The sequence below is a fragment of the Spodoptera frugiperda genome, chromosome 7, assembly GCF_023101765.2.
Source record: "Spodoptera frugiperda isolate SF20-4 chromosome 7, AGI-APGP_CSIRO_Sfru_2.0, whole genome shotgun sequence".
Taxonomy (NCBI): Eukaryota; Metazoa; Arthropoda; class Insecta; order Lepidoptera; family Noctuidae; genus Spodoptera; species Spodoptera frugiperda.
In genome coordinates this window covers 11,934,095-11,954,855 of record NC_064218.1, presented here as the reverse complement: position 1 = coordinate 11,954,855, position 20,761 = coordinate 11,934,095, and the positions used below count along the sequence as shown (strand labels likewise).

Below are 20,761 nucleotides of genomic sequence, written 5' to 3'. Positions count from 1 at the left end.
CTGACAAAAGGCCTCCTCTCATACGAAGAAAGTTTGAGTATTATTCACCACGCTTGCTCTATGCGGGTTGGCAATTTCGAACTTATAATATAATTAGAGATTATAAGCCCAGATTTGTCACTGGTGTTTAAATAATATTAGAAAGTACATGTCACTTTGGTACTTGCCGATGGTAGGTTTCGCACTCACTCTCATGCATGAGAAGTGGGTGTTCAACCGCCGGGCCACCCTAATCTTTCGCGTTTATTTTACTTTGGTGAGAGATAAAGTCTCCAGATCTAAAATGTTACAATATAGAGAAATTTTAATACCAAAACAGTTGGTACTCTTGGTGCAGTTATCATTAAAAACTTAAATTATATTAATGGTTAAATGATTTTGATTCCGTATTTTCCAACTTAAAATAGTGTATAGTTATCAAAATAATTTATTTAATCTAATCATTATTTACAATAATCTTCTAATCGAATCTGTATCAGCACAGAGCACCTTTTACAAGGTGCTTTACCTGCCATATTATTTACCTGTTATAAAACTTTCATTCAAAAGTTTAACTTATGTACTCCATTATCTCCATAAATCCGTTTCGGAAGACAGCAGTAGGCCATAGGCTTCTTCAATAGCACGCCTCCTGACCTTGATCTTCAACTCTACAAACATCCAGCCACTGCCAGCCATCTTGCGGATACGATGATATCCGCATTTAGACTTCACATTAGACTGCATTAGGACAAATGTCGTGTAGAGCGATGGCTCTTCTTCAGCAATGGTCATTGATTCTCATCACTTCAACTTGCCAATCAATGACAATCATTTAGAATAGCTTATTTCTCTCCTTTTATTATTTTAGTAACTGATATTCTCTCCTAATATAAGGAATATTATATAAGGAATATTAGGAGAGAATATCAGTTCATCATTCTTACAACAACTACTGTGAACAAAACTATTCAATAGATAAATCACCTACATTGTTGACTACAAAATGCGGAATATTATACAATCTTATAATCTAACATTCTTACACAACACTGCATCACACGTGCTCATACCTAATTTAGAAGATTTAGAGATTAGCAGTGCAAAAAATAGTTGTTTTTGCGAAAGATTTAGATATTATTATAATGAGTTATTTTTGTAACTTATGTGAACATTCGTTCTGGCCTTGACATGAGGTTTAAGTTTACATTCTAAGAAATAACATAATCATCTCATCTGATATTACACTTTTTTAAGAGGGGACATCATCTAAGACTTCTTCTGCCTTAGGCGAGGCAAGAGGAAGTGTCAGACTCTTACTGGCAAAAAAAACACCCCATTCCTGCGCGGACTGCCTAGCGGGTTACCGAGGCTCCGGCTTGAAAAGCAGGAGTAGGAATGACATACCTAGTTTTCAGTCAATAAGGGTCTAATATTTGCTCTCGCCTCGCCCTAGGCAGGAGAAGTCATTGGATGATTTTAACACCACCCTTAAAAACCCAGGTATTTTAGTTAGCGGGGTGGGATGTTTATGTAAATGATAAATGATGATAAATTATATTTATTTTTCTGTAAATAGATTATAAAATAACACTTTTACACGTCAATATTTCAAATAGCTAGATGAGGCCGGTATGTGAATTAGAGAAATTATTAAAAGAATTATTAAAAGATATAATCTTTAAATGAAAGCAGGAGAAGGTTTCGGGGTAAAAGGTACACGGTGACATAGGGTAGATGACTAATTTTTATATGTTCTTCTTGTGTTTTGAAAAACCGAAAAAAACTCAGTAATACTTTGCCCGAGCCGGGAATCGAACCCGAGACTCCTTGTTCGGCAGTCGCACTTGCGACCACTCGACCAATGAGGCAGTCTTTATTACTTTGTTTTTCACTCTAAAAGCGACCTCTAGTCAAATTAGAAGGTAGCTACAAACTAAATCAATTCGTTTATGAACATTACAAAGCTTCACCTTACAAGTGACCTCTGGTCTGGTTATATGGCAGTTACAAACTAAATTAGTTCGTGGTTCAAAACATAGATGGAGCTACCCGTTCATGCGCTTGCGTTTTTTTATAATCTTTCATCATACAGGTTGTTCTAGTAGGATATTTAAATGAAAATCTTAGATTGCTGTGATCTTCTTTATAATATCATTCTTACATTTTTATTCACATTTTCTATACATTAACATCGTGTTACTACTAATATCTACATCTAATGACTATAAATTACAGTCAAAAATCAGTTTTGTTGCAGTTTTATTGCATTTGTCAATATTTTGGATATGAGAACCTCATTTAGATTTAGGAAATTGATACTTATTGTCTTTATCATAGATTTTAAAATCCAATGCATTGACAAATACAATGAATAGGGTTATCAAATTAGTATTGATAACCACTGTTGGCGTTGAAGCCTCCCTGGTGATTCGCAGATCCAAACCCGTTGCGCTGACCGCCTCCATGTTGTTCTGGATGGTATTTACCTGGAAATTAAAGAAAGATAAAGATCATAAACTCCTCCTCGTTGGTCGAAAGGTCCCAAGTGTGACTACCAGGCAAGAGGTTTGGGGTTCGATTCTCGGTTCGGACAAAGTAATACAGGACTTTTTTCGGTTTTCCAAAAAAAATTCAGTAGTGGCACGGAGTCTGGATTTGTACCCAGTAAAAAGGTTAGGCAATAGGCTCACTCTCTATTACATGGGAGTTATAACACAAATGGTGAAAAGTGGATGTACCTTGTATAGTGGCATCACATTTCGTAACTGTGCAGGTGCACTCTGCTGCTTGAAAGGGTGACGTTGCATATAACCATAAACTTTTGCTTGAGTAGCAAAGAGTCATCAAAAAAGTCTCACCATCATCAAAGATTCCAGCAGCTTCATCCTGTTCATTCTTCCTCAAAGCTTCTAGGATGGCTTCAGGAGTGGGAGGTGGAACTGGTAGGTGTTCACCCTGAGGTCTGAAACCACCTTCTCCCGAGGTGTACGTGACGGTGTAGGTGTGGCCATCATCACCTTTGTAGGAGAATCCACCCTGGGCTTGGGCTGGGTTACCAGCTTCTTCCGCTCGGATGCCGTTTGAAGTTTCGAAGCCGAAGTGATAGCCTATGGAGTGAGATGAACAATAGTAAAGTAGAATAATTAATTCTGGAGCTGCGACTACCTAGCAGGTTTACCGGAGCCCTGGCTCAAAAGCAGATGTAGGATAAGGGATGGTTTTAAGTCAGTAAAAGTTTGACACTGCGTCTCGCCCGCCAAAGGCGGGAGAAGGAATTAGATGACATTCTCCAATGAAAAAAAAATTGACGGGGAGATTGGAATAAGTTATTCATGTTGTAATAGTGGTTTCTTACAAAAGGATTGATACTATTGAAAAAAATAATAAACCTACTTTAATCTCATCGTGTTTTTGAGTTAAATACTACTCACTATAACCAATTACACATATCATAGTCCCTTTGATATAGGTATCTACTATATCTTTGAAGTCAGACATTGTAAAAGACACCTTACTAGAAAACCTTACAGTGTTATTTACATCACCTATTCTACAAACAGGTATTAATAGGAGCTTTTGTAGTATAACAAGAAAACGCAAATGAACTAATTTAGAATATTCACGTATGAGAATGAAGAACCTTGACATATGAAGATTATCACAAGGGCACTTTCATTATTGTTTCGTGAACTACAAACGAGGCACGAACTCAAAATAATGCCTTCATTCGTTTGGCTTTGGGCGATCACAATATTGAAGTAAACAATACGAATTAATACGATGGGTGTTCAATGGGAATATTTATGGTTATTTTATAGCTTAAAAATCCCTTCACATTTTGATGATGTACTTCATTGACTTCAATGGCGTACAATTCTCTACACAGATATTAAATCATGCCTAAATTGTTATTAATAAAAATTATGAGTCATGTTACTTGAAAATAAATAAATAAAGAGATGACCAACCAGTCTTAGATAGTTTAAAATCCAGAAATTACTTATACTCGTAAAGTAAACTTTGCTCAATAATCAAAATCGAAATAATGCCTAAATCGATCGCACTTAAACCACATTTATTTTTTTAGTTAAAAATGGATTAAATTTATCCAATAATTCTCAAATCGGCTAAAATTAGAAATTAGACTAACACTACGTCTAGGGTGAGCGATATAGAAGCGAAGCGGTGCGGTGACACGCGAATTCAATGCGATGCGGTGTGACCAAGCCAATTGATCGCTCACCGCATCCCAAGTGCGGTTGGTCACGTAAGCCATGTCAATTCAACTGACTGATCAACGTCGTTGACAGTTTGTTGTTTTCGCACCGCGTCGCACCGAATTGCCTTCGTGTCTAGATCGCTCACGCAAGACGTCGCGTAAGGTGTCATCTTCACGCAATGACTTCTAATACTATCAGCTCAGCTTCAAAATCAGTAATATTCTAGGAATACTTACTTCCATCTTCACCAACATCCTGATCTTGTTTCAAAGTAGCAGCATTCTTCTCAGCATCTTGTTGAGGTCTTCGGTTTCCATTGCCACCTCCTCCAAGATTGAAGCCAGGGTCTATTTGGGATCCATGGTAACTTTGGAAGCCACCCTGTCCTCCGTGACCTTGATTCTGTGGGATGTAGTTTCTTGATGGGATTTGGGCCGCTCCCAAAGCGAAGAGTGTGGTGATGATTAACTGCAAAAGGAACGAAAATAATATTAAAGCTTTTCGAGGCAAATAAGTCTTAGGAAAAAAAATATTTTACTTTTGAGATTGATTTCCAAAGTTGATTGTAAGCAGCTCCGGAAAAAAATTATTCGCGGTTACACATAGAGTTGTTCTATGGTGGATGTCAAACTTAGGATATGTGCAGTAGTGGATTGCCCAGCCAATATGTCTACCATGCAATAGTCATTTGCTTTGTTTGTTAGCCAAATTTTTTGTTTACTGATATACATATATTTAAAAATTGTTGTATTCAAATTGTTTTTCTATTTATTTTTCTGTAAACCCAATACGCACCAGTTTCATATTATTGTCTTCAAGTTTTCACTACAAAAAGCAAACTGTGTCGCATCCAACGGTCCCTTCGACTTTTATATGTGTACGTATAAAGTTGAAACTCATTAAGAGTAATAATATTGGATGACATCGTATCGAAGCCTTGTAGTTTTACTTGAAAAAACAATACCAAAACTAGAGTACCTACTTTCTGTTCTGATGCGATACAGATGAAAGGGAGCGAACAGAATTGTTATACGATGCCTTGAAGGACGTTGTAAATGTGCAATTTGAATAATTCTGCGATTAACGCGTTTTGTTAAACACATATTATGCCCAAAAGGACACAAACAGACAGAACGAGAAAGTTATACACATGTAGAATTATACCCACTTATTAAATCTGCCCTAGAAAATTATATACATGTAGTAGGAAATAAAGCATACATATTTCATACACCGCGGACAATGTTTTAAGTTCCCCACTTTTCCAACTCCATAATTTAACGCGATTGTACATTTGAATCACTCCCTCAAAAAGGCATCAGTTATATTTTTGTATCATTGTCACTCTTGGGTTTACCAGCTAAAAATATTTTCTAGTTGCAGTCAATTCATTCATTTGTTTTATGTTTAGGAGTAGTAATCGTCTTCTATGAGGTGAACGACACCTCCATTATACATTACTTACACCTTCCAAAATAGCAGCATAATGATACATAATAAGTAAACATACTCATAATACAATATTAAAAAAGAATGTATGTTTTATTGTTAACCTGCCCTTGTTTCAATTACGCCAAGGTTGCACTCGTACGGTACGTGGAGATGAGCTTGCTCTGATAACCAATGAATCAGATTTACTAGAAAACTTTACATGCCTTGTATGTACATTCAATTAAGTAAACCCAAGATCACAATGGAAGCAATAATTAAGTTGCCTGCTTCTGAACTTATGTTCAGGTGCGATTTTGAATCCTGACACGTTAGTTTTAAAAACCACTGACTTACTGAAGGAAATAATTTGTAAGGTTATTTGTCAAAATGATGATGATGCATTCTTTCTCCGTGTGAGAAGGTGCAAAGGACAATTACAAGACGATAATGATCACATCATCACACTAATATTATCAATGCTAAAATGTTTTTTTGTTTGATTGCTTGGACGTCTATCATGCTGAAACTACTGAACGTATGAGCTGACGTGTGTGATAGGATATTAAATTTATCCCACTTGCATATAGGTGAAGCCGCTGGCAGAAGTTAGTAAAGAATAAAATTCAATTACTGTAGTAGGAGACCGAAATGCGGATATGAAAATAATGTAACACTTAATTTTTCATTGTTGTGATCTAAATTAAATTTAATAAAACAGTGAATAAACCGTCAGGGCATAATACACATAAAATTTAAAGATCATATTTAGCCTTATCCATGCGTATCGTGATCAAGATACATGTAACATTTGTATCGATATTAAACTGTTGTCGATTCCTAAGTTCTTAAAACCTAGAGAAGTGCAATCGCAGAAGTCTTTCACAAATTCACTTTGATCGCTTTACAGCTAAGTATTGTTTCATTTGACGATCTGATTGAGTTTTGAAATTGTTTTATTATGTTGTGTTAAGTGAATGTAAGGTTTACGTTTAATCGTGTAGTTATTAATGTTATTGTCGATTTAATATCTAATGTCGTCCATATAAATGTTTTGTCTCAAGTAACTCAATTTAATGTGTAACAGATTATGAAATCTGTGAAGGAACCGTATAATGAGCTATACCAAGAGCTGTTGACGATGATGGCCTTATACTTACGAATTGTTTTTATTAAAAGCTAAATAGCTTTAACTATAATTTTTAACATTGTATCTGTTAATGTGACTTTTTGTTTAAATATTTTGTTTGTATTTAATTTTGCAATAAACAAGATTTTTTTCTTTATCTTTTTATTTCTGATATGTATTTATTTTCTTTTATTTAACTTTGACTTGAACTTTTAACTACTATAATTTGTTAAAATATAGCTGAGCTTGATAGAGTATGGGTGAGTTCGCTATGTAACTAAACTCCACTTTTTTGTATTACACATATTTGCAAAATAAACTATTTTTATCTTTAGTCTTATTATTATTATCGGTTCACATGACAGCAGTTTCTATATTTAATTAAGAAAACACAAAAAAAACTAAATTTACCCGAAAATATAAACCACCTGGCCACAATTTTGAGATTATTCAACAAGCCAATTTATTGTATGTATTTCGCTTATATACAAAGGATACGATTGATGAATCGATACGTACTTTGAAATTTGATTGAATCTACGTCATTAATGAATTATAAAAAAAGTTATAGCAAAGTGCGATTTTCATTCACGGACTAAAGATTCCGTAGGCCAAACACAGTCTTGGAATGTGCTGTAGCCGTAACAGGCGTTGCACACTGCACAGTGGGCGATTTGAGGGCTTAGTACGAGTTTGCTTTACGTTGAACGAGATCGAAACGAGAGCGCGTTCGGTGCTTTGATTGGTTGGTTCATTCGCATCGGCCAATCAGAGCGCCGAACGCACTTTCGTTTCGTTTTCGTTCAACGTAAAGCAAACTCGTACTAAGGGTACTATAAAATATCAAACGCTAAAGGCTTGTATTAAGTGTGTATGTAATATGCAAAACAAACTAAAACTGCAATAAACATGACTCGAAGATACTTTAAAACTTCACCGACATTTAATGAAAGAACCCTATAACTACACAGTCGAAAACTACAAAGTATGTATAAGAATTAAAAGAAAAAAAAAACACGAGTAAAGATGGCGAACGATTATAAGGCAGGTGTTTATTTACAAAAAAACTTACAATAAAAACGTAATATTTTGTTTGATACGAACCGTGTCCAAATATTAATGACTGTGGTGAATGAAAATCAATTAGTTGTAGCTCTTTTAACATACTATGCGATCAAAGGAGTATTTTGTAGGTATAATATACACATGTGTATGTACAGGCAGAAACAAAAATAAAGTACTATGTATAAATTGGGATAAAAATAAAATATTAACCCCTGATATATCTACGCGAAACACAATGTGTTTTCGGTAGTGTCTCATATACCGGTGGACAAGAGGTTAAAATGAATATTAAAATAAAATATTATATTCATTCAAAGAAAACTGACTACCAATTAATTATTTTTATCTAGGAGCTATTTAAGACGCCTGCTTCTCATGCATAAGGGCGATCGAAACCTATGCCCTCGGTAGGGCAACTACTAATGTAACTTTTTCCGACTTAAATGTACTTTTCAAGATTATTTAGACACCAGTGACAAACTGTGAAGAAAAACATCGTGAGAAAACATCCTGATCCACAAATTGTTGTTTGTTTGTATTACCCAGACCCGATGTGTCTGTGAACTTGTTTGTAAACGCAGCCACGACACAGGACAAGATTCTAGTGAGAGACAAAGTAAAAAGAATGTATTTAGCTTTGGCTCTATCACAGTTATTAAAACTTAATTTTCTATTCAAATCACTAAAGCTCCGCCGTGTTTTACTCTGACTGTACTCATAGAAGTAAATAATACTAGAATATAAATGTTGTACCATTCATCTCATTATACAATTTATAATGAACATGCAATCAAATAAAGATATCTTGGGTGATTAAGACATAATTATTTTCTATAAAAGAACATAATTATCCAAAAACATAGCGACATGTAATAGGGATTCGATATTGCAACGACATGTGGTTTTAGATGAAATTAAATTTTCGTTAATAAGATTCAGGCTTGGATAAATTTATCTAGTCTGGACTAATAAATAAAATTGCGGTGTCAGTTTGCAATATTGAAATGTCTGTCTGTTTGTTCCGGCTAGCTTCTGAAATTGGTCATCCGATTTTTACGGGACTTTTATTGGCATATAGCTGATGTATTCAGCAGTGAATACTTTATTTAGGAAAAAATTAAAATCCCAAATTCTGTCAGCAGTTGGTCGAGCAACAGCTAGTATATTAATAAGAGGGCCCATGATCAGTAACCAATTTCTAATTGAATGGAACATTCACATCACATCAACATTGTCGGTTAATTTAACAGTTCTCCAGTATACTAAGGTAATTTGACTATGACAAACTCATAGCATAATAATTCCAGATCCCACTACAAAGAACACAAATTTTAGCAAATCCCGAACCTCATACTTCGTGCTCATCAATCTATTGAATCTTAGCATTTTGTCCAAACTAATTAAATTCAAACAGTTTATTACTACTGTAAATAGACATGGACTCATCACCTACTTTAGGGTCACGACTACTGTAAACATCCTCGTGTATAAACAATAAAATCCTTGATTTAAAGAGAAATTTTGACATACGAGGTCGATCACGTTTGGTAGCATAAAACTGCCTCAATTTAATTATACGAGGTATCATAGCTATGGTTTATTATGTGAGCTATAAAATGACGTCACGCGCGTGTGTTCAGGATCGACAGCAGATGGTATATAATGGGTCAGTCGACTCACAGTATCACAGTCCAATCTGAGCTTCAACCATTTTGCTTTGAGTGTACCAACCTAGATCAAACAAGAAACATGAAACTGGTAATTTTTTTTATTTATTTGATTTTATTTTATTTCTCTGTGAAGTTAAAACAATAGAAGTGATTCTCATATTGTTACATCAAATATTAATAATGTAACTTTTTTAGATTTAAATCAGGCATGCAAATAGAACCAATTTTTGTATAATTCAGCAGATAAAAATGCCCACTTTTAACATTTTCTAAATTAATTTTTTCTAAATCGATTCAAAAACTTGTACTATTATTATCATTCCCATTTATCTTAGTTCTATACAAAACCACCGCAGCTCAGGAGGTTCACCAACAAGGTGGACTAACGATATTATAAAAATTGAGTCAAATTGAGCCACTTGATGCAAGTCGCTTTCAACAGGATCAGAAAATCATTGGGGAGCTTTATATTCAGCAGAAGACATGTTATATAGGGTGTCCCAAAATTAACGCAAGATTTGAATTAAATAAAAAACGCCGTTTTTAGTCTTTTGATAGTTATATTTTTATTGATTCGTAAAGTACATAGGATAGGGTTATGTGTGGAATAACACATCGGACAAATGGCCTCCACGGCTCTGCGAGACAAGCGCACTCTTTTGTTAAATTTTTCATGACCATTCTGCATAAATGTGGCTGAATTTCGTTGATGCAGCGTTGAATCTCCTCTTTTAATGCACGGATGGTTGTGGGCTTGTTGACATAGACTTGTGAGTTCAAATAACCCCATAAAAAGAAGTCTAATGGTGTTAAATCACACGATCTAGGAGGTCAATTTTGATCACCAAAACGAGAGAGTACACGACCTGGAAATGTCTTTGAAATATTTTTTAATAATGAAGACACGTTGTTCTATCGTGTAACGCTCCATTTTTTGGAGGCTGAGTCACCCTCGTCCGTAGGAGAGCACCCTTAAAAAACTGAACCCCTACACGTGGCCTCTGGGTGGTGCTAAACAGGTGACACTCAGGTGGTAGGTTTCGGCCGACGGCATTATAACCACCCACCGAGCAAAACCGTGTCGCCAAGCGGCCTAGCCGTGTTCCGCCACGATGCTCGGTGACGCCGCACGAGAGGATGGGTCGAAATGTTTGTTTCACTATGGGTAGACCGATCTGGCGCGCGCTGGTGTGGCTGCATCGGGTGGCCAGTCGCGGAGGGTAGCGGGATCCGAGGCACGGTGCACCGCTGGCCGACCGCAGATAGTTGGGGGCCCAATTAGCGTGCTAGCCACACGTGAAAGGCTGCCCCGCCATCTAGCGAAAAATCCCACGTATACGCCATCGTGCCGGTTGGCGACCGGAAGAGAGGGCCCGATGGATTTACGTGGGGGGGCTCGGGCGTCCCCGCAGTCTCCAGGCTGGCCTCCCATTGATGTGGCTAACTGCAGTGCGCGTCTGGGGTCGCCTGTGTGGGGGAACATTTCACTGCCATCCTCTCAGCAACTTATTTACGATAATGAAAACGAGAGCTAAGAAAAGGGTTCAACAGCGGCTGCACTCCTCCCTCAAAGTGCACCTCTCCAACATCCGAGGCTTGCACTCAAATCTCAATGCGGTCCATCACCATCTGGAGACCGAGAACCCAACGCTCTTGTTTCTCTCGGAGACCCAGATCAGATGTCCGTCGGACGTATCATACCTGAACTACCCAGGCTTTTCTCTGGAGCACAATTTCGTTCCCCGTGCAGGCGTATGCCTATACGTCCAAGACGGCGTCTGTTACCGGCGTCTCCGAAACTTTGAGGACCCCAGTTTTTCAACCTTGTGGATACTGGTGGACACAGGCATAGAGAAAATCCTCTATGCCTGTGTCTACCGGTCGCACAGCGGAGATTTGGAGACGACCAGATTAGCGCAGCACCTTGTGGAGACGGCGGATGCGGCTCGGCAGAGGTACCCTTCGGCCCAGTTGGTGTTACTGGGGGACTTTAACGCCCATCACCAGGAGTGGCTGTTCCCATACCAGTGCACTGACCATGCTGGGAGGGAAATGCGTAAGCTTGCGCTAACGCTTGGCCTGACCCAGCTGGTCCAGGAGGCCACAAGGGTGCCCGATGTCGACTCGCACACTGCCAACTGCCTAGACCTTCTGCTGACAACTGATCCAGACAGCTACTCGGTGTCAGTATCTTCACCCTTGGGTAGCTCTGACCACTGTCTGGTGAAATCCGTATCCACGTACTCCCCACCGGATCCTTGTCCCAGAGGATCTCGGCGGATGTGGCGGTACAAGTCAGCAGATTGGGATGGGATGCGATCCTTTTTTGCATCCTATCCTTGGCGGCCTGTCTGCTTCTCTACTGAGGACCCGTCAGCTTGTGCGGATGCCATAACAGGGGTGTTGCGTCAGGGCATGGAATACTACATTCCATTCTCGGACGCGACATCTTTCGGTGGGACTCGTCCATGGTTCGATGCCGACTGCAGACGTGCTGAAGCGCGAAAGCATGCGGCATACTTGGCATGGGCGGATGCCAGGCGTCGTGAGGCTGACGACACTCTTCAGAGGAAGAGAGACTATAACAGGGCTGCCAAGTCATGCAAAAAGGCATTACGGATGGCCCGGTTCAACCACATTGGCCGAATAGGGAACAAACTGGCTTCTTACCCAGCGGGTAGTAAAGCATTCTGGTCCCTGGCCAAGGCGGTTGAATCGAACTTCTGCCGCCCTTCACTCCCACCTCTCCTGGGGCCTAACGGGACGCTGGCACACACCGCGGTAGAGAAGGCAAACCTGTTTGCTTCTCTATTTGCGGAATCTTCACGTCTTGATACTGGTGGCGCTATACCTCCTTCTCTAAATAACGTATGCGAGACGAAAATGTCGAAAATTCGCATCCGACAGAAGGAGGTGTATAAGACGTTGCGTAATCTCGACGTGAACAAGGCCAGTGGCCCCGACGGAATCCCGGCCGTGGTTTTAAAAACCTGTGCGCCTGAGTTGTCTCCAATCCTGACACGCCTGTTTCGACTTTCCTTGGAGACTGGTCAAGTGCCGGTTGCATGGAAGCTGGCCAACGTGCAGCCTGTGCCCAAAAAGGTAGTCGTGCCGACCCTAACAATTACCGACCAATCTCGGTCACGTCCATACTCTGTAAGAGTATGGAACGTGTACTTAACAACAGGCTCCTGGCATACCTTGAAGGTAACGACCTCCTCAGCGATCAGCAGTATGGGTTTCGCCGCAACCGATCCACTGGGGACCTTCTTGCGTATGCCACCCACATTTGGAGCGAGGCCATCGAGAAGCACGGGGAGGCAATAGCGGTCTCTCTCGATATATCGAAGGCCTTTGACAGGGTTTGGCACGACAGCCTTATCGGCAAGCTTCCTGCATATGGACTTCCCGCTGATCTGTGCAGATGGATTGCAGACTTCCTGAGGGATCGGTCAATTCGAGTAGTCATAGATGGCTGCTCGTCTGACCAATTTGGTATCAACGCCGGAGTCCCTCAGGGGTCAGTACTTTCAGCAACGCTCTTTTTGCTGCACATCAACGACCTGCTTAAGCCCGGTATCTTTGGGTATGCAGATGACAGCACAGTTGTTGAAAGGTATGTGTCCGATGCGCGGACTAGCGGAACACAGATCCAGTCTCTAAGAGAATCCATGGTCGAACGGTTGAACTCGTCCTTGAAGGCGGTCTCCGATTGGGGTGACGCCAACTTGGTCAGGTTCAACGCTACCAAAACCCAGGCGTGTCTATTCTCTGCCAAACGGAGTCAATTTCCGCTGGCTCCTACTTTCCGAAATGTATCCGTTCCAATATCGGATCATCTAGAGCTTCTTGGCGTAACTCTATCGCCAACGCTAAACTTCGGCTCTTATATAGAGTCGAAGGCGCATCTGGCTGGTAGGAAGTTGGGTATCCTCTCGAAGGTGAGACGGTACTTCACACCAAAACAACTGCTGAGCCTGTACCAAGCGCAGGTTCGGTCATGTATGGAGTACTGTTCTCACCTTTGGGACGGCTCGGCTAAATACCAGCTGGATGCGCTCGAACACATTGAAAGGCGTGCCAAGAAGCTCATCAACGATGATGCGCTTGTGGAGGCCCGGCTTCAAAGCCTTGAACACAGGCGCAAGGTCGCAAGCCTTTCCGTTTTTTACCGGATACATTTCGGAGAGTGTGCGGGGGAATTGCACAACTTGATTCCCCTAGTCCTTTCCATCATCGAACCACAAGACAATCGGCGAGGCGTCACCGCTTCATGGTAGATATCCCACCCACTCGCACGAAGCGCTTCAAGCTTCCTTGTGCGAACTGCTAGGGAGTGGAACTCCTTGCCGGAGTCTGTGTTTCCTGATGGGTATAACCTGGGTGTCTTCAAGGCCCGAGTGAATAGGTTGCTTATGGGCAGACGTGCTCCACCGTAGGCCGCATCATCACTTACCATCAGGTGAGATAGCGGTCAAACGTCGACCCAACAGGATCAGAAAATCTATTAGCTGTCAAATTGCTTTTTTCAGGGTTGCCAACACTTCACTGCACAAATGGCGGCAAATTCAAATCTTGCGTTAATTTTGGGACACCCGATAGTTGATAAGGTGATGATGATATTACGAAAACTTCATACTTCACTTACTTCCACAGTTTGTGATCGCCGCCCTTATCGCCGTGGCAGTTGGAGCTCGCCTGGAGCACCTGGAACGCGCCTACCTCCCTCCTTTCCAAGGAGGAGTTGGCCAAGGCGCTCAGGGTTCCTTCGGAGGTAACTCTGGATTTGGTGGAGCTGGAAATGGTCTGGAATCCAACGTTGGCAGCGGTTTCCCTGGTGCCACCTCTAACCAATACTTGCCCCCTGACCACGGACCTTCTGGAGCTAACGGTAAGCACATAGCTTATTAAATGTCGTTCATTTATTGGTACAAAAATAAAATATTTTACTACAAAAAGTTGTAAAATATTTTAGTACTTCAGGATAAATATTTGTCAAATAATATTATAATAGATTGTTTGGGTTTGAGAACCATTTTAACAAAATTCTGGTTCATGATATCATTATCATTTCAATATACGGGAGCAAGCCGTCTATCGGCCAGAAGATTAAAATTGGGTCAAAATTAATTATTTTATATTTTCTCAGGATTCGGAGCCCAAAACTACCAGCAGCAGTACAATGGTTTCCAAGCTCCTCAGCAGTACCAGCCTACCTCCTTCGGTGCCAACTACCAGGGCCAGTACTCCCAGCAGTCTGCCGCCACCAGCCGCCAGTACCTGGCGCCCAACACCGGCTCCTACCAGAACCCCCCCCAACAAGCCTTCGACGAACAAACTGGATACCACTACTAAGCAACATCATACACTTAATTATTTTAGTCAAATAATTGTGATAAAATAAAATGAAAGAGTAATTTTGTGACGAAAATTTTAAAGCCATTAATTTAATAGTGATTCAAATTCAATGTACACGTTTTAAGCTAATAAAAATAGTACAAATAATATGGTTATTTCATTGGTTTTTTTATGTAAATACTATGCATTACATTGACTGACATAGTTTACCATTTAAGTGTTCAATGAAAACTCTTTGAAGCTGCGGTAAAACTTGTTTTACAAATATATTTTTAAACTCATTAGCTCTACTATACTTCACTCAAGAATCATCAGCCTTTTTTCTTGAGTTGCGAAAATTATCCGATGACCTCTCCCGCCTTGGGTGAGGCGAGAAGAAGTATTAGCTTTTTATTGACTAAAAACCGCACCGTCCTACTCCTATTTTCGAGCCGGAGCCCCGGTAACCTAGATAGTCTGCGAGTCGGGAATCAGCTGTACTGGGCTCCATCTGTGGTGGTCTGATGGCTCTTTGAAGCGTGGAACGCGATGCGTTGTACGCACGGGTCTGGTCCCGCAGATATCACCATCACATCAGGATCTACAACTGTAGATTATTGTAGGTCTTTTTGTAAGGTTTTTAACAGAAACTCTAACTTTAACCACATACATACTCAGAGTCATGTAATGGTTACTTAGCCCTTAGCAATTGGGTACTATCCTCGGTCAAAAATAAATTATTACAACTTTTCAATACAATAAAATATTAAAAAATAATCACACTCTCATTCATAAATTTGATGAACTATTTAATTTTCGATTTTTTCTAGCTAAATTTCTAGAAATAAGTCTGCTATTTGACGTCAAAAACTTATGACGTCATAACGCACTATTTCATACAAAGTTCATAGAAAATATCGTTTTTGACGTTTCGAAAAAAGTATTGAATTTGACTAGTAGGAAAGTAGCCTATTGTTTTCGGAACAAAATCGTAACTAAGGAATGGTTTCAGTAATAATTAAATGTCTCTGAGTGCGGCAGTAAGAGAGACTTGTCTTATCCACCGTACGTTAAATTGTAGTCCTTATAAAAAAACCTTTATGTAATGATTTGCAGCTAACTAAAAGATTATTACATCGGGATCGAACCTCATATTCTATCCTCAGAGCTGCCGACTACCTAGCGGGTTTACCGGGGCTCCAGCTCGCTAAACAGGAGTTTGGGGTGATTTTAAGTAAGTAACCGATTTGCAGACTAACCCCTAAAAGCCTCGCCCATTGCATAGGGATCGAAGTCATTGGATGATTCTATCCCCCTAGCAAACTCTAAGAATTACGTATTTTGAAGATACAAATTATTGACTTTGTTCAAATGACTATTAAAAAGATACCTTGGAAAAAATAAATGCCATATTTGTTAAGTTCAAAGTTTTCCGAAGAAAAACTAGGAAGCATTGATCTCATACTGTTTTAAAACCACCTTGGTGTTACCTCGCTAGTTTTTCACTGATCTTCTAAAATATTAGTTGAAGAATCCCATTGTGTAATTCATGTTCATTCCTAAAGGATTTAAATACGCATATTATTATTACGACCTACGAGCATTGAACTACAAAAAACAAATGAAGAATTTCAGCAAATAATGCTAAATGCATTATGACAAAAAATATTTTTAGAGAATGTATGTTTCTTAGAGAGTTCATAGGCCATTCGCATAGAAAAATTGTTTATAGAGACTCTAAAACCTAAAAAATAAGAGCTCATATTGCAAAAGCTTCTTGGAAATACAATTACAAAAGAAGAGTGCTATTAACATGTCTGCTGCATTGTAATTATATCATGTTCAAGATCACTTGATGCGTATCGATTTGTTTCATCTTCTTGTTAAATGTAATATGTTTGGTTTAGATCCTATTCACATACAGTATTTTAAATGTTAGATATTATATGATCAAAGATATGATCGAACTTTTGATAGACTACACAATACAAAGAAAAATAACTCTAGGTCGTTTATATGGCGGTTGGCGCGGTAACTGGGCAACCGGCTGCCGCGCAACGCTTAGCATGTTCGATTCCGCACGGAGCAACTCTTTGTGTGATTCACAAATTGTTGTTTCGGGTCTGGGTGGTGTGTATGTGAAATTGTATGTTTTTAAACGCACCGAAGCCACAGGGCAAAATCCTAGAGTACGGCTAATTAAAAAAACAAACACATATTACTATTAAATTATAATTTATAGTACAAGTAAAAAGCATTCGCTGATTCTGTGAAATCTCGGGCTTACCCCCAACTTCATCATAATAGCAATCAAAAGACATCCACTGCTAAGCATTGGTTTCCCCAGTAACTGACTCCTTTAGATCGAATCTATGGCAGTGATCTTAACCAATTAATTCAGGCCAGTATATTCTATCGCGAGTTCGTTCGTGTTAAAATACCAATCGTGTCACTCTAATCGGACCCTCTTAGTCTATATTAACTTACTTAGATTTACCATTTCTTAGATCAGTAGTTTAATATAAAAAATATTATCGCCTTTTATCCCCAAAGAGGTCCAATGTTCACCCACTTTTCACCATTTGCGTTAAGGTCCTATGTAATAGGGGCTGAGCCTTATTATTAAATCATATTTAGGTGTATCATTCCAAATCCACCAACCTAAGAAGTTAGTGCTAAATTAATCAAGGTTTAGTTTCTACACTTAGTTATTATAAACTTATAGGTTAGCGTTTGATGGTCACGCCAGAAATTCCACTCCTTAGATTCATTTAATTTCCATAAAATGAAATAAAACCCATAAAATAATAGACAAAAGTGAATGGAAGTACATACATTTAACTCTGCTTGCATAATAATCCCTCAAAGGTAATATGATATGTCGTCTTAAATTAGGTAGATACCTATGAATTTGCTGTTTTTGAATGGTAATTTATTCTATAATACAAAGGTGATGATTTAATGGCACCGATAGTAAACTATTTTACTTTAGTGACTTCAAAACACACTTCACACTGGAACACCAACTAAGTAATAAGAAAATATTTATTTGATTAAATTTTTGTTATACATATAGATATTTTTACTTATGAATACGTTGTTGTTGGGTGAGCAGAAGTACACATTATGACACGTAATGACACTGTACAAAGTACAGCTACTTTTAACAATCTGTGTTATAAGACCCATGTAATTAGGGGTAAGTCTATTGCCATAATGCCATTACTAGGCACAAATCCAGACTACGTGCTACTACTGCCCGAAAAAATCCAGCAATACTTAGTCCGACTCGGGAATTAAACCCGAGACCCCTTGCCTGGCAGTCGTACTTGTAACCACTCAACCAACGTGGCAGTCTTATGAATACGAGTACGAGTTCTAAAATTAAACAAAATGAATGTGGCATAATTTTTAGTAAGGATTTCTTCCACGAAAACATTACAATTCCAACTCTTACTAAACAAATAAATAATTACGAAATAGATCTTTGTCATACATACTAAAAACAATAATCACCGAAATATCTGAAAACGTGACATGACACTTTAGGATTACATCGTGATACCGTATCGTCGACTTATCAGAGTCATGACTTGCACCGCTAGTTTGGCGAAAAAAAGCGAGCGGATCTATCAATGAAATACCAAACCAAGACCCCTTCCTATGCAGATATTTGCGTACCAAAAGACCACTTTACTAGGTCCTTTGTCCATCGACATTACTGGAAATCCTTGGGAGTGATGATCACAGTGAAATTTGACAGTCGAGGTCAATCACGTTCGGTAGCTCAAAATGTTTAAAACTAATTACTTTGCCTATCATTTAGTTTGGTTTATGAGGTGACGTCAGCTGATTCAGGATCGGTGGCTGGTATATAATGGATCAGTCGAGTTGCAGTATCACAGTACAATCTAAGCATCTCTCATTGCTACTCCACTGCACCCACCCAATTACTTCAACATGAAACTGGTAAAGATTTTGTTTGATATGTCTTATGTTTGAGATTTAATATTGTGATAAAATAAAATCAAACAAAAATATCTCTTACTGTTCTGAAATAAAATTGATTAAAAATTATAATTGCTAAAATATTATGACGTAAAAAATGACTTTGAAAAAAAAGCTAGGCTATTTTTCAATTGTATAATTTAACTTTCACTGTGAACTTCAGTTTGTGATCGCCGCTCTCGTCGCCGTGGCCGCTGCCGGTCGTCTTGAAAGCCTGGAACGCTCCTACCTTCCTCCTGACAACTCTGTCGGAGTCGCGAGGTCCTTGGGTTCCAACGGAGGCTTCGGCTCCGGCTCCAACGGAGGCTTCGGCTCCGGTTCCCACGGCTCCTTCGGATCTAACTCTGGTGCCTTCGGCGCTGCTGGAGCAGGTCTTCAGGGCCGCAACGCTGGTGCTCGCTACTCTGGTGCCACCTCCAACCAGTACCTGCCTCCCAACCATGGACCTTCTGGTTCCCAGGGTGCTTCTCTGTTTGCTCGCTCCCAGAATGGTAAGACTTAAGGGGATCATTTTTTGTAAGTCTACATAAAAGACGATGATCTCGAACTATGGCTTCGAGTTGTCAACGGCCATTTTGTATATTTTGTAATATTTGAAAGAAATTATTTTAAGATATTCTAGAACGTACAAAATAATCTCAAATTGTGTCTTTTACAGGTTTCAGTGGCCAGCAACAGTACAATGGAAACGGTGCTGCTCATGGTGCTGCTCATGGTGCTGCCCGTGGTATTGCTCAGCAGTACTCCGCTCCTAGCTCCCAATTCGGTTCTCAGGGTTCCAACGCCTTTGGATCTCACCAGGGATCTCACTCCTTCGGATCTCAGGGCTCCAACTCTTTCGGATCTAACCAGGGATCTCACTCCTTCGGATCACAGGGTTCCAACGCTTTCGGATCTCAAGGCTCCAACTCTTTCGGATCTCAGCAAGGCCAGTACTCCCGGCAGTCTGCTGCCACCAGCCGTCAATACCTGGCTCCCAAGACCTACCAGAGCTCTCCCCAACAAGCTTTCGACGAGAAAACTGGATACCAGTACTAAGTTCTTAATCCCTTAGTTCTATGAGTATCTTTGTAGCAAATGTACATATGTATACAAAATAAATAGCTGTGTATAATATTATGACAGACCTTTATTTCCCAAGTCACAGTTCACTGAATTATACCTTAGTACCTATAATTAGTTCAAAGTTTAATTCTTCTACTCTTATAATAGAATAATTATTGAATAAGAATTATTAAATATTGACCAAAAGACGTAGCTCATTGTATAACAAGGGCTTGAGTCCGTGGAGAACAAACAACTTATAATAATTAAAAAAATGTAGATTTAGGCCTTTCATCTTTAGAATCAACTTCAAAAATATTGTTTCTATTCCGTGAGTAATAAGTAAAATAGGGATGCTCTTTAATAAATACATAATTTTACATATTATTGATTGACATAATAGGCCATGACCCTCCACTGGAAAGAATGGGATATATACAAGCCAGGAAATACTACATCATCACATCATTTTGTCTAGACAACGTTACACTATATTTTTTGCATTAAATAAAAAAAACAAAACATTTAACTACTATCCAGCAGGTGTTGACAGCTCCAAAATGTTAAAAGAATCAATTTCAAGCAAAAACTAAGATAATCAATAGGTAGACAAAATTACAGACCACAAAATGATTCTAATTAATTTGTTAATCATAGTATGGATCTTACAAAAGATACTTAAATAATAGTTATAATCTATTTGAAGTTTAAAAACACCTTATAGTCCATTATTAAGTATTAATAACTTGTTAACATTCATAGTTTTTTCTTCATAAAATTGTTTAATGAAAACTGCTTTAAGCTATTCTGATCCTTATCAACATGATATAAAAGTAATATTAGACTGCCAGTTATCACGATTTTTGTGAACATAATTA

At 39.0% G+C, this 20,761-nt stretch overlaps 3 protein-coding genes across 4 annotated transcripts; 2 read left to right on the top strand and 1 right to left on the bottom strand.

Moving 5' to 3' along the window:
* Positions 1-2,110: 2,110 nt before the first annotated feature.
* LOC118266107 (pupal cuticle protein 27-like) lies at positions 2,111-5,158 on the bottom strand. Its single transcript, XM_035579480.2, has 4 exons — positions 4,998-5,158; positions 4,439-4,670; positions 2,841-3,089; positions 2,111-2,468 (listed from the first exon to the last, which is right to left on the bottom strand). Exons 1-4 carry the CDS (start codon positions 5,004-5,006, stop codon positions 2,368-2,370), a joined length of 591 nt encoding a protein of 196 aa, XP_035435373.2. The 5' UTR covers positions 5,007-5,158; the 3' UTR covers positions 2,111-2,367.
* Positions 5,159-9,421: 4,263 nt separating this feature from the next.
* On the top strand, positions 9,422-14,999 carry LOC118266482 (pupal cuticle protein 36-like). The gene is made up of 3 exons (XM_035579955.2): positions 9,422-9,582; positions 14,151-14,385; positions 14,644-14,999. The coding sequence occupies exons 1-3, from the start codon at positions 9,487-9,489 to the stop codon at positions 14,847-14,849; spliced, it is 537 nt and encodes a 178-aa protein (XP_035435848.2). The 5' UTR covers positions 9,422-9,486; the 3' UTR covers positions 14,850-14,999.
* A 3,652-nt stretch (positions 15,000-18,651) lies between these two features.
* Positions 18,652-19,958, top strand: LOC118265848 (pupal cuticle protein 36-like). 2 transcript variants are annotated; one of them, XM_050695133.1, is made up of 4 exons: positions 18,652-18,800; positions 19,003-19,330; positions 19,498-19,665; positions 19,741-19,958. In XM_050695133.1, exons 1-4 carry the CDS (start codon positions 18,792-18,794, stop codon positions 19,875-19,877), a joined length of 642 nt encoding a protein of 213 aa, XP_050551090.1. In that variant the 5' UTR covers positions 18,652-18,791; the 3' UTR covers positions 19,878-19,958. The 2 variants fall into 2 exon arrangements, with proteins under 2 accessions (XP_050551090.1, XP_035434983.2); XM_035579090.2 differs by having other exon boundaries at positions 19,498-19,958.
* The last annotated feature ends 803 nt before the right edge of the window (positions 19,959-20,761 follow it).

What these genes read in the sequence shown, in the direction of transcription:
- LOC118266107 (XM_035579480.2), bottom strand. An exon ending in GGATGTTGGTGAAGATGGAA is followed by an intron (nt 3,090 to 4,438) that starts GTAAGTATTCCT and finishes CTCACTCCATAG; the next exon opens with GCTATCACTTCGGCTTCGAA. An exon ending in TGCTGGAATCTTTGATGATG is followed by an intron (nt 2,469 to 2,840) that starts GTGAGACTTTTT and finishes TTTAATTTCCAG; the next exon opens with GTAAATACCATCCAGAACAA.
- LOC118266482 (XM_035579955.2), top strand. Translation starts at nt 9,487, where the DNA reads ATGGGTCAGTCGACTCACAGTATCACAGTCCAATCTGAGCTTCAACCA. An exon ending in AAACAAGAAACATGAAACTG is followed by an intron (nt 9,583 to 14,150) that starts GTAATTTTTTTT and finishes TTACTTCCACAG; the next exon opens with TTTGTGATCGCCGCCCTTAT. An exon ending in CGGACCTTCTGGAGCTAACG is followed by an intron (nt 14,386 to 14,643) that starts GTAAGCACATAG and finishes ATATTTTCTCAG; the next exon opens with GATTCGGAGCCCAAAACTAC.
- LOC118265848 (XM_035579090.2), top strand. An exon ending in GTTTGCTCGCTCCCAGAATG is followed by an intron (nt 19,331 to 19,497) that starts GTAAGACTTAAG and finishes TGTCTTTTACAG; the next exon opens with GTTTCAGTGGCCAGCAACAG.